Source organism: Suncus etruscus, chromosome 6 (genome assembly GCF_024139225.1).
Source record: "Suncus etruscus isolate mSunEtr1 chromosome 6, mSunEtr1.pri.cur, whole genome shotgun sequence".
Classification (NCBI taxonomy): Eukaryota; Metazoa; Chordata; class Mammalia; order Eulipotyphla; family Soricidae; genus Suncus; species Suncus etruscus.
This window is the reverse complement of record NC_064853.1, coordinates 60,757,380-60,770,844: the sequence shown is the minus strand read 5'-3', so window position 1 is coordinate 60,770,844 and position 13,465 is coordinate 60,757,380. Positions and strand designations below refer to the sequence as shown.

Here is a 13,465-nt window from a genome sequence, read left to right as displayed (position 1 = left end):
TTCTCTGAAAACAACAACATTTTTGAGTGATTAACTTTCTTTAAACTGGTTAGCAAAGGCGTTTTGTTTATCATGCTAGAAAGTTACTTTCTATTTCTACTAACATAAAATAGTAAGCAATGTTTACTAAGTAGCATAGTAGATAAAACCAAAAATAAGTTTGAACTATTGACTTAATTTAAAAAATTTTAAACAATGATCCAAAAATCTCCAAAGGAAGGTAAATATTTCACAAAATATAATAGTTCCATAATTCCTAAGCACTGAATCAGGAATAATCCCTGAGCACTACCAAGTGTGACTCCCAAACTATATATGTACATGCTTTATATATTGAATATAAAATATATGAACATAAAATATATTTATATATATATATTTTTGGTTGTTGGGCCATACCCAGCGGTGCTCAGGGGTTACTCCTGGCTGTCTGCTCAGAAATAGCTCCTGGCAGGCAAGGGGGACCATATGGGACACCGGGATTCGAACCAACCACCTTTGGTCCTGGATTGGCTGCTTGCAAGGCAAATGCTGTTGTGCTATCTCTCCGGGCCCTCATTTTTTAAGAAATCTTACCACCACCTTCTTCTTCTTGGATACCCTGATCTTCTGCTCCCTGAACAATATCATTATCCATAGCATCATAACGAGCTTGCTGCCTGTAATAAATACAAACATTAGCAATTTGGTGATAAAAATTAAGTAGCATAGTTTAATATAAGATATTCATCATTAAAGAGGTAAGAAATATATATTTGCCACTATTTTTTCAAATTTTGGAAAATACATATTTTTTGAATGTGTTTGTTATACTTAATACTCCAGACAGTTTCCAGATATACCTTTAAAAAATTAAAAGCCCTTCAAATGTCAAATGAAGAAGTTAGCATGAAATCTGTTAGGTTATTCTGAGACTTCAACTACCTAAAATTTTAATAGGGAAAAATGTTTATTACTTCAAAGACTCAACTATAGGTCCCCAGAAATATTTAGCCCCAAGCTCAATTTAGATCCTGCTTTGCATGAGGAAGATAGAGGCTTGATGCCTGGCATCACTGGGAGCAACCTGGAGCAGAGCTGGACACAGTCCCAATGAAGGGCCAATTATGGAGAAAGGACCACAATAAAGTAACAGTCAAATTTTGACACTTAGTTCTCAGGCCGTTTTTCTTTAAATGAACTTCAACTGACAGCTACTACACAAAGCTGAGTACAGCATCCAGGAAAGGGGCTGCCTACAACCCCCAAATACCTTAGCTGCTCAGGATGCTGCAGCCGCCCTTCCTCATGCCCAACTTGTCTCTGCTGAGGCACTTCTCTGGCAAGGAGTTGCTGCTGTGGCCGTTGTCGCAGCAGGTGCCCCTGGAGCCTCTGCTGATGCAGAGCCTCTTGGTGTTCTCTCAACCTCTGGGCCTCCTCTGCCTGCCTCGCTGCCAATCTCTGCTGCTCCAACTGCTCCTCATAGGGTGACTGGAACTCGTGAATGGGCCTGACTGAAGAATATACCTGGGGAAGAGAAGCAGAGGCTGAAGAGAATGGTAGGGTCCTTGGGTTTTCCCTTGAGTTGTTTCTCACATTAAGTTCAAGAGACAGTGTCCATTTCTTAAATGCCTATATGAGACGGTGAACCATGATTACATTTTGTCCAAGGTCATGCACAACCAAAACTACTATTTTTCAACTGTCTCCTTTTGCTTCTTTATTTTTTTATTTTATTTTATTTTATTTTATATATTTATAAAATAATTTCCTTATATAAGCACAATGGTTACAAACATGTCTGTAACAGGGTTTCAGCCATAAAGTGCACACACCCCTTCACCAATGCAATTTTCCCACCACCATTGTTCCCCCATTTCCTACCTCTCCCCACCCCCTGCCCGTCTTCAAGACAAGCACTGTATTTCCTTCTCTATCATTGTCATGGTAGCTTTTAGTGTAGTTATTTCTCTAACTGCAATTATCATTCCTTGTGTTAAAATTCTTATCATGGGATGGTCATTCCTGCCCTCAACTCTATTGTCTCTAGATGTTATTATTATATTGTCTTTTATTTTTCTTAAATCTCACATATGAGACTATTCTGTGCTTACCTCTCTTCCTCTGACTTATTTCACTCAACATAATAGTCTCCAAATTCATCTATGCAGAAGCAAATTTCATTATTTCATTTTTCTAAAAGCTGCATAGTATTCCATTGTATAAATGTACCACAGTTTCTTTAGCCACTCATCTGTTGTTGGGCATCTGGGTTGCTTCCAGATTCTGGCTATGTAAATAGTGCTGCTATGAACACAGCAGTACAGAGGGCATTACTGTACTGTATACTCCTATGGTTAACCTTTGCCTTTTTATTTTTTTAAACTTTATTTATTGATTGGTTTTCGGGCCACACCCAGCGGTGCTCAGGGGTTATTCCTGGTTCTGCACTCAGAAATCACCCCTTGCAGGCTGAAGGACCATATGGGACTGCTGGGAATCGAACTGGTTTCCTTCCAGGTAAGCCGAATGCAAGGCAAATGCCCCATGACTCTGCTGTATCTTTGGCCTCAAACTTTACTTCTTTAAAAACAAGTGATCGTCCCAATTTTCTGGCATTAAAGCATAACTTCAATGTGCTCCCTTGAATATGGAAAACTCAAAAGAATTAACACAAATGTTAATTCCAGCACCTGGTAACATACTAACTGGAGCAACTTGTGAGTTTGAAGCTGAGACTAAGGTTTTTCCTTTAAGTGATAAAAATCCAAGGATGCTAATAAACTCTACCAGTCTCAGGCTAAGCATATTATAAAAATATATAAGAAATGAAATGAAAAGAAGATGTCAAATTCAAACAGTGGTCAAAAAATTATTTTTCAATGAAACAAAAGAATGTGAAGACATTACCTTCTCTTCCAACCCTAAACTAATAAGTAGACGAGTTAACAGCTAATGAAAATCGACTGCAGAGTTGATAAGAATTACACTAGTAAGGATTTACTTCTGAAAAAGTTACGAAGCGTACAGGACTGAGAAGGGACTCTCTTAAAGTTCAGATTGCAATGATGCTAAGTGTGATTCTCAACCACTTGAGACTAAAGTCTCAAAGACCCTAAAATCTTAGAAAGTTTGAGGCCATAAAAATTCAGTTATAAGTAAAAGATGATCATTCTAAGTTTGTTGTGGTACATAAAAATTCAGGACAGGGAAATAAAGCAAATGCCTAATGACAGATGAGTAAATAAACAAGTTGTAGAATACAAATACGATAGAATACTATTCAGCCATAAGAAAAGGTGAAATCATGCACTTCACATAACGTGATGGAACTAGAGGGTATCATAAATTAAGTCAAGTAAGTGAGAGGGAAGACAAATACCTTAATCTCACTTCATCTGTGGTATATAGAGAAACAAAACGAGAAAAGATCAAATGATCAAGCCCTTGGCCTTGGATTACAAAACTGAGAATGTCAAGTTATTGAGGGAGGTATGGGAGGACCAAGCTGAAGTAGTAATATAAGGAAGTAATATAAGGACATTAATCAACTGGCCAGGTAACTCTGGTGTGGGAGAGGTAAGGCAACTGTAAACATTAAAATTGTGTTAAAAATTAAAACTGGGGGCTGAAGCAGTGGTGCAGAGGTAGGGTGGCTTTTACCTTGCACATTTCCCTGGCGTCCCATATGGTCCCCAAGCCAGGAGCAATATCTGAGCACATAGCCAGGAGTAACTCCTGAATGTTACCTCATGTGGCCCCAAAACAAACAAACAAACAAAATAAAAACTGTTGCAATATGTAACACAAACACAATAAATTCTTTGTTTTTTAAGTATGTCAAGGGATGCATTAAGAAACCTTGAGGTATTGGTGGAAAAATACTGGGATGTGGATTTAAAACACTATGTATAAAATTCTATTATCAACAGTTTTGTAAATCATGATAACTTAATCAATCCTAGATAATTATTTTTTAAAGACAGGGGCCAGAGCCATACTATAGCGTTATAGCAGAGATCTTGCAAGCAGCCAGTTCAATTTTGATCTCTGGCACACCATATATATGATCACTGAGCCTGCTGGTCATAAGAATAAAAAGATAAATAAATAGTGGTCAAGTCTCAATTTAAAGATACTCCTGAGCTAAGAATCAACTCAGAATAGCTGCATTCAAGGTAGCTTTACATTCCTTTAAGGTTTCATTTACAAAAATAATAATAGAGATTTAATGAGTTATCCATATGTGCTAGCTAAGAGAATCTTAAACAAAGAATCTGGAAAAATACACCTATAAGCAGAAAACTCTTTAAAAAGATTTTTTTTTTAATTATACACCTTGATTTACATAGGTTTTTACTATAGGCTTTTAAGGCAAACAATGTTCTACACTCCAATCTCACCAACCTCTTATCCCTATCCTTCTAATACTAAATAAGCTCCCACCACCTTAACCTGACTCTGTGATAATTACATTTTTGTTTATTAATTTTTATTTTAATCATAGTGGCTTACATATCGTTCACAGTAATATTCCCGGTACATATTATCATTGAATCAGGGGAATTCCCATAACCGAATTGTTCTCCCTCCATCTCCGTTCCCATCCTGCCTCCCATATCCTCCACCCTCACCCCAGAGGCTGCTAGAATGTGTGGTCCCCTCTGTATCTAGTTTATTACTTAGTGATCTTATAACTGTTTGGTCTTGGTACCTCCATTACTTCCCCCTCTAATTGGGAGGCGGGAGGGACTAGATAGTTCAAGTTATGCGGTTTTGTTGAGGAAGAGAAAAGTTTGTGTATGGGTCCTATGTGTATGTTAGTGTTGGATCTAGTGTTTTAGTTATATGAAAATACTTCATCTTTTCAATAGAGGGGCTAAAGGCCCTGACCCTTAGCAGAGCATTCTGTTTTTTTGTTTTGCAATGATAAAACTTGATATTAAATGGACTTTCTTTTTCAGCAACAAAGGTGTTCTCATGATTGAGTTTCAATAATAAATGTACATATCCTTCACCAGTGCACATTTCTCATCACCAATTTTCCCAGTTTTCCTCTCACCCTCCCAAAGGCTCACCTCTGTGGCAGACATTTTTCTTCTCTTTCTCACTTTCTCAATCTATTCATTCTTAAATAAGATTGTCTTCTTTTTTTATAATTTATTATCAACCTTGAGTTTGAATGTGTAGAAGTTAATATGAATACTCTTGACCCATTACAAGACTTTGAACTTCTTGGGGTTACAGTTACAAGATCATTTCTTTCTATTCTCAGGTTCTGCATTCAACAATTCAACTAACTTGAATTGATAAATGTGGAGCTCACAGAGATGGAAAAGTCCAATATGGAATACATATACCCCCACACCCCATGCCATGTATTAAATTAAAGACTCACATGTACCAGGCATATATATGCCTTATCTGACACTTCCAATGAGTCATATCCCTGGGTATGGGTACATACGTGGATTTCTGACAACGGTGAGTGTCCATAGTCACACTATTCAAGGACAACTGTAAAAAAGACTCTTCTTGGCCACAAACACCTGAGCATGTGCTAGGAAGGTACTCAAAGAAGTGTGCATCTTCAATGGTGTTCAAGGAACATAAACAGGAGTCCCCTGGCTATGCTCTTCTGATAAAGAGAATATGCATATATTCTAGCAATCTTTTCTATTCCCCAATAATATTTCAGAATCTGGATAAGCTAAACATTTTATAACAGGGCTGGAGCAGTGGCGCAGAGCAGTAAGGCATCTGCCTTGCCAGCGCTAGCCTAGGATGAAAGGTGGTTCGATCCCCCCAGGCCCACATAGTCCTCCAACCAGGAGCAATTTCTGAGAGCATAGCCAGGAGTAACCCCTGAGCATCACTTGGTTTGGCCAAAAAATAAATAAAATAAAAAAATTTTATAACAGAAAATGTAAATACTACATGTGCATATTTAGGTAAAAATCATGGAATTTTCATTGTGGATATTAACAGGGAATGCTTTTCACTTTTGTCACAATAAAGCTGTACTCCTAAACTCACCTAGCAGACATGAATAGAAGGATTCATACCTCAGCATGATCCCGGCCTTCTAGAGTGTTGACTCTTTCTTGTGGTTCATGCTGCTTCTTCCACTCTTGCTGGTGCTCCACAGGTGAGGGCTCATGGTCTTCCTGAAGGTGCTCAGCCTGCCCAACTTGCTCCATGGCCTCCTCTTCCAGGGCCTTTCTCTGCTCCTCTTCTACCTGGTGCTGTTCTGGTTCTCTTGAGACCACTTCTTGTGGGTTCATGGCTGGATCCTGAAATTCAGCTTCCTTTGAGTTGGGAGGATAAGGTTTTTCTTCAGCTCTTTCAGGAAGTGTGTCATGCTTCTCCCATACATCTCTATTTTGAGGCACCTAGGTCAAACAATAACCAGAAATGTCACTCTTCTATCTCCAAAGTAGTAATACAATGTACTATTGTATTTAAAGAAAAATATGGGCAAACTTCTAGAGTTAAAAAAATAGGATCTTGACTGAGAAATAAGGCTGCAATAGTCACTTAACTCTTCCTTTCAAGACAACCTACTACCAATCCTTTTTAAACTCTTCCAGGAAGTTGAAGAAACAGAAACACTACCAAATAGTTTTTATGAAGCTAACATCACCCTGATATGAAAAGCAGACAGATGCTGGAAATAAAGAAAACTACAGACCAATATCCCTGATGAACACAGGTGAAAAAAAAAAAATCCCAACAAAATAGAATCCTAGCAAATAGGATTTACAAAATTCTAGCAAATAGAATCCAATGTCTCATCTAGAAGGCCATACCATGACCAAGTAGGTTTCATCTAGAGATGCAAGGATGGTTTAACAAATGTAAATCAGTCAACATAATACACCATATCAGCAAAAGAAAAAATAAAACTCATATAATCATATCAATAGATGCAGAGAAAATGTTTGATAAGGTCCAACATCCATTCATGTTAAGAATTCTCAAGATGGGAATGGAAGGAACTTTACTCAGTATAGACAAGACCATTTACCACAAGCCCATGGCAAATATCATACTCAATAGAGACAAATTAAAAGCCTTTCCTCTAAAATCAAGTACAAGACAAAGCTGCCCTCCCCCCACCCACCCCCACTCCTATTCAGCATGGTACTCAAAGTACTTGCCACAGCAATTAGGCAAGAAAAAGGGCATCCAGATAGAAAGGAAGAACTTAAGCTCTCACTGTTTACATACTATATTTAGAAAACCTAAAGACTACCAAAAAGCTTCTAGAAACAATAGAATCATATAGCAAAGTGGTAGGCTACAAAATTAACAAGCAAAAATCATTGGCCTTCTTATGTACATATAATGACATAGAAGAAATGGACCTTAAAAATACAATCCCATTCACATTAGTGCCACAGAAAATCAAATATCTTGGAGTCAACTTAAGAGGTGAGAGGACTAATACAAAGAAAACTACAAAACACTGCTTCAGGAAATAAAAGAGGACACAAGGAAATAAAGACTTTAAAAGGATGACATATCAGTAGGACCTTCTTCCCTCCAATGCACTAAAACTACTCATTCTATTTAATACAAAAAAAAAAAAACAAAAAAAAAAACCTCAAACTTTATTAAAATAATAACCCAAAAAGGGGAAATACCATTCCTAGTATATAGAAGCTAAAAATAGTACCGATTAGATAGTATTCAAAAAATACCAGCACACACATTTTTTTTAAAATAGAGGCTACATTTAGTAGTGCTGGGGAACAAGGGTCACATCATATGTGAATCTCAACTGATAATGTAGCCTAAAGATTTTGTGCTGGGAAGAGAACCATTAGGTGCTGAAGAGGAAACTTTAGGCCTTCCAACATTACAGACATGATTCTGCCACTTGAGCCATCTCTCAAACCCAATCAAGCATTTTTACTGCTAGTAAAATAGTATGTCTTAGTAAACTAAAGTAAGTCTTTTGAATTAATTTGTATTGTTAATATAAAAACTCTGAATGAAAAGTCTTGTTTTGATTGGTTTAGATTCACACTGGTGGTTTAGGGCCTAGTCAGGCTCTGTGCTCAGGTATCACTCCTCAATTCTTGCTGATGCTCAGGGGAACATATGGGGTAATGGGGATTGAACCTGTATCTCACCAGACTCATATGTGCTTTAATAAAGGATATCTTTTCTAAAACTTAGTCGATTCAAAACAGTTTCCACCACAAATTTCAGAGATTTTTATATATGCTTCATTACTTAGGAAAGAAAGATTAAAAAGTGATTAAACTAATTCTTCTGGTTCTAGCGTTGAAGAACTGGAGTGTGTTAAAGACATAGCAAAGTCCTAGAAGCACACAATGCACAACCAGTCTCAAAAGTGGCACAGAGGACAAGAGCACAATTGGTAGGGTACTTGCTTAGCTTGCACCTGACCCAGATTCAATTCCCAGCATCCCATAGGGTCCTGCAAGCAATGCCAGAAGTAATTCCTAAGTGCAGAATCAGGAGTAACCTCTGAGCACTGCCAATTGTAGTACAAAAACAAGAAGCACTGAAATGCAGTAAGGCTGGTAACAGTCTATGTTTGGTCTCACTATTCAGGTGTGTTTCTTGTAGGCAGCAGAATGTTGTTTTTTTTCCTTTTCTTTTTAATATTTTAGGTATTTTTTAAAATTTTAAACTTGATTGGTTTTTGGGCCACATCTGAAAATGCTCAGAGGTAAAGTTACTCCTGGCTCTACACTCAGAAATCAGGCTGGGGGACCCTATGGAATGCCAGGAATCTAACCAGGTCCCTCCTAGGTCAGCTGCATGCAAGGCAAAAGCCTAACTACTGTAATATCTCTCCAGCCCAATGGTCAGCTTTTTGATCCGTTTTGCCACCCTGTGTCTATTAACAGGCTCATTTAGTCCACTGACATTGAGAGGTAATTGTCATGGAATTTAGTGTCATCTTTTTTATAGTTTTGTCTGTCTGTTGGTCTTGTCTTAAAGTAAAACTTTCAGTTTGTCTTTTAAGGCTGTAAAGTTTCTGGGCTATTGTTTATCCGTGAAGCTATGTACGCTTCCTTCAAACCTGAATGTGAGATAAATTGGGAGAAATATTCTAGGAGATGCATTCATTTCATTGAGTTTTGTCACTATATCACACCACTGCCTTCAGACCTTGAGGATTTCTTGGGACTAGGATGCTGAAAATCTCAAGGATTCTCCTTTTAATGTAATTTCCCACTTTGATATTGCTTCTTTCAGTATTGTCCCTATTTGTGTGATTCATCATTGTGAATAGGCTGTTTCTTGGGGTTCTTTTCTTTGAATCTCTTTTAGCCGGTTCACTTTGGGCATGCAGAATTTGGTTGCATGCCTTCTTTAGCTCGGAGAGTTTCTCTGCAATGATATCCTTGATTGTTAATTCTTCTTGGGGATTTTCTTCCTGGGTGTCTGGGATCTTATGTTGTTGAGTTTATCATAAAGACTTCTATTTTCATCTGTTCACATTCTTCGAGTATCCTCTCATTATCTGCTCATTTGTTTTAAGGCTGTTTTCCAATCTCTTCTGTTATATGGAATTGTTATGCATCTCATCTTCTAGCTCACTGATTCTGTCATCATCTGGTATTATTCTGTTGGAGAGGCTTTCCAGTAAGGTTTTCCTTCTGAATACCAAGTTTTACAATCCTATTATTTCAGTTTGGAGTTTTCTCATTTCTATTTTCATATCCTCTTGATTCTTATTTGTGATTCCTTAAGCTCATTGTATGCTTTCTCTGATTTCTATGAGGATTCTCCATATTAATTCTCGAAAGTCCTTACATGAGAGGCTATCGAGGTGGTTGGCACTTTTTGGATCATCAGAGCTGCCATCTTCATTCACTATGCACGATGGAGGCCTGTGTTTCCCCATTGTCACACTTGTAGTGTTGGTGTTTTCTATGTATTATGCTGGGGTTCAATACTAGGAGATGTGCACAGTTGAGGAGCAGCAAGTTTCTCTGGCTCTACCCTTTGTGGGTGAGGTCAGCTTACCTCTGTTGACATGCCTTCCATGAGTGCTTGGCAGTGGGGTTCCCTGCAGCATCATTGGCAGGTCAAGATGGCACTCACATTGAGAGATTTGTCATTTTTAACACAATTAAAATTTCAAAAACAACATTGTATCAACTAATGACAAGGTGATACCACTCACTTCTGGGGTTAGGAAGATAATACAGAAGGTATTACACTTGCTGGGTTGATCCCCATCATTCCAAATGGTCCCCTGAGCACCCTCTGAAAAGATTCCTTACTGTAAAGCCAGGAGTAAGTCCTGTACATCAAGTCTGTGGTTCTCAAAACAATGAAAAAAAAAAAAAGGAGAAGGGGTAATACCACGGATGATGATCCACTAATAAGTTACTCTTAAGGGAAGAATAATTTTTTATGGAAAACAAAACAAAAATAAAAACAACCTAACCTGGATTATAGGACTGATATTCTTCATAATTTTTAAAGTTTTTTACATTGAAATTAATTTGATTTTTAATTAAAAATTTTATATACCAAACATTGTACCAAATTCTAATTTATTATCAACTGTAATATTTGAGTAGATTAATGGGCATATATTATCCTCATGAATCTTTATTCCCAAAGAGTAAAAAACAACTTAAAATTTTCAGACTGATTAGCTCTGTATAGCTTAGATAGGTCCTTTCAAACTAAAAGATCCCTATGAAAAAGTCAAAGCCAGGAAATTTTTTCTAATAGTATAATATCTTACTAGTTTTTAAAATGTGCTCCCCTGCAATCAGTCAAATGAGTGAGCAATGAGAATCTTCAGGCTCTACTCCAAATTCACTTTACAGGAAACTGGGCTGGGAAAAAGTAATCTGTATTTCAAATGTCTGCTGGGAATACTTTGAAACATGCTAACATTTGAAAACCACTGTATTGCAATGAGAGGTAGCCGCAACATTAAAGAAGATTGCCTGACAACAGTACAACAGGGAAAGTGAGCTGACCAGATTGTCAGTGAGTGCATACCTCCTGCTGTTCTCCAGCTGCCATCTCCTTTGCTGGACTGTCACCTTGTGGAGAATGCTCCACCTGGGTCCCATTCTGCTGCTCTGCTTGGTCTGTTTTTCGAAAACTTGGGATCCTATTCAGAGTATCTTTCAGCTGTTTATATTCGGCAACTTGCGTCTGCACAGAAATTGCACAATTGGGTGCAAATTGCATAATTTGATAGGAGAGAAAAGAATTCTGGGTGAGCATTAGAGTTAACTGAAGACTAACCAAAAATGTTGTACCTAAATGCAAATTTGGAAAAATATGCAGATTATTTCATGCAGTAATTTTTATACTTGGACATGCTTAACCACTTTTTAAGCACATGCAAATTAGAATTAAAGTTAAAGGAAGAGAAAAATTACTTAAGACAGATGTTAGTCTTCCCCAATTAAAGTCAAATGATTTTACAAATAACTTACTATCACAATAAACTGTTTATCATATTGGCAGTCTATTATGAATTTACACAGTCATACAAAGTCTAATTTTTCAGTGGAAAGGTATCATAGTTAAAATAAATTATTATGTTACATCTATAAAATACAAACAAATTAGTCAGGGTACCATCTTCTCCCAGTGAAGTTATACCCCAATAGGGTTCCTTTTTCACTACTATGCTCTCTGCACAGTGCTCTAATTTTGGGAAAGCAAAACCTAAGTAATGAAATAAGGCTAGATTTTCACTCTTCAAATCTCCGTGTTGTTTTTTCCTAAAGTGATAAAGGCATTAACAAAAGTATAGGACTAGAATATATAGTGGAGGGTGTAATGCATTTTGGGGAATAAAATGGTACATTGAGCAATGCTCGAAAGCTTTTTCCTGGTTCTGCTATATGGGATCATTCCTGGCGAAGTTTGGGGAACCAGATGTGTTGCTGGGAATCAAGCCTGGGTGAACTCAGTACAAGGTAGTGCCCTACCCACTCTAATATCTCTCTAGCCCTAATTTTTAATCCTGTGAGTTGTAAAGGAAAAAAATAAAATAAAATAAAATTAAAAACACCTTCAACTCCCTTAAGCTAAGAAATTCAATAAATAGTTTACGCTTAATTTAACACTATACACCAATACTGTTATCCCACAATAGAAATGAAACACTGTATGTATAATGAAATCCTTCCTGAACAAACTTCCCAGGGGCTACCTTCCTACGTGAAGACAAATGGGGGTCTAACCCGGGCAGCTTCTCTGTCACACAACCATGCATCCGGCATAGTACTCTTGCACCTTTTGGTCTATTTTTCTAATTATACATTAGGAAAGTAGCTTGCCTGCTAAATCTGTCTCAAGGGAGTACTCTTAAATTTTTTTCCTGATTTATAACAACAATGTACCACATTGTACCAAACAGTGGTCCATGGATTAAAACACTAGTAAATCAACTTTGGAGGTTTAAAAAAAAAGAATTTACATGGTGATACTTTCAATATTTTAAGAAAAATATGGGGGATATACAAATCTCAATTCTAGACTGTCTTCTTTCATCTCCACTTAAATTTGTTTCTCAAATGTTAACATGCATTCTAAGAAGATAATCATAAAAATGTAAGCTTTTGGATATTGAAGTTATGATTTAATTAAGTCTAGAACAAAGCATCTTTGATGTAGGGAAAGCTTAAAAACAGCAGCTTAGGGCTAAGCAACTTTGATGTTAGGATGATCAAAGTGTCCAGCTTGATTCTGGTCATTGATATGAACCAGTCACTTTATTTCCTCTTGACCTCACTTTGACATTAAAGGGCAACTCAGTTGTGAATTTTAATCTCTACACGAAGTACTCTTGATAAGCCATGACAAGTTAGAAACACTCAAATTCTATTCTGTTCTTGTTTTCTTCTCTTCAACTCTACTTAAAAATATGGTTGTCAAACCAGGATCTTTTGATTGGGAAAATGAATACCTGAAGGACATTTGTTTTGATCCAGGTACAGTTAAACAAGGGGGGGTGGTGGCATTTTAACTAAGGAATGTAAGTACTTCTGACATATCAAAATAAATAAATAAATAAATAAATAAATAAATAAATAAAAGACAAACCTAAAGACAAAAAATGTTGTTTATAAAAATTTAAAAAGTTATACATAAATTAAATATTTTTCTAGTCTAAATTGTCAGTAATGATTTAAATGTTTACTACAGAACTTGGATTTGGTCATTAAATAAGCTATTTTACTTCTATTTCTCTGGAATTTTGAGTCATTTTTTAATTTAGTATCATGACCACACTGCAGAGTATTGTAGTATTTTCTAGTATGACCCTTACATAAAATATCAATACTTCAAAAAATAAAATTGTCTCTAAAGTTATTTATCTACATGCTAAAATATAGGATGTAGAAACTCAAATGATGACAACTTAAGAGTTATTTCACAAAGACAAAATTTAACCATGGTCTTCAAACTATACAGTTGATTTCCTTTCTTGTATTCAATTCTTGCAGTTAATGCAACA

General features: G+C 36.7%; 1 protein-coding gene across 3 annotated transcripts in view; it reads right to left on the bottom strand.

Annotated features, from left to right (window-relative positions):
- The window catches only part of GOLIM4 (golgi integral membrane protein 4), a 90,205-nt gene that overhangs the window by 11,325 nt on the left and 65,415 nt on the right, over nucleotides 1-13,465 (bottom strand). For 2 of the 3 annotated variants that reach the window (XM_049774453.1, XM_049774451.1), the window contains 4 exons: nucleotides 10,987-11,145; nucleotides 6,045-6,371; nucleotides 1,253-1,506; nucleotides 577-659 (listed from right to left, as the gene is read on the bottom strand). In XM_049774453.1, coding sequence (XP_049630410.1) covers nucleotides 577-659; nucleotides 1,253-1,506; nucleotides 6,045-6,371; nucleotides 10,987-11,145 — 823 coding nt within the window. The remainder of the gene's footprint in view (nucleotides 1-576; nucleotides 660-1,252; nucleotides 1,507-6,044; nucleotides 6,372-10,986; nucleotides 11,146-13,465) is intronic. The other variant, XM_049774452.1, reaches the window with a different exon arrangement.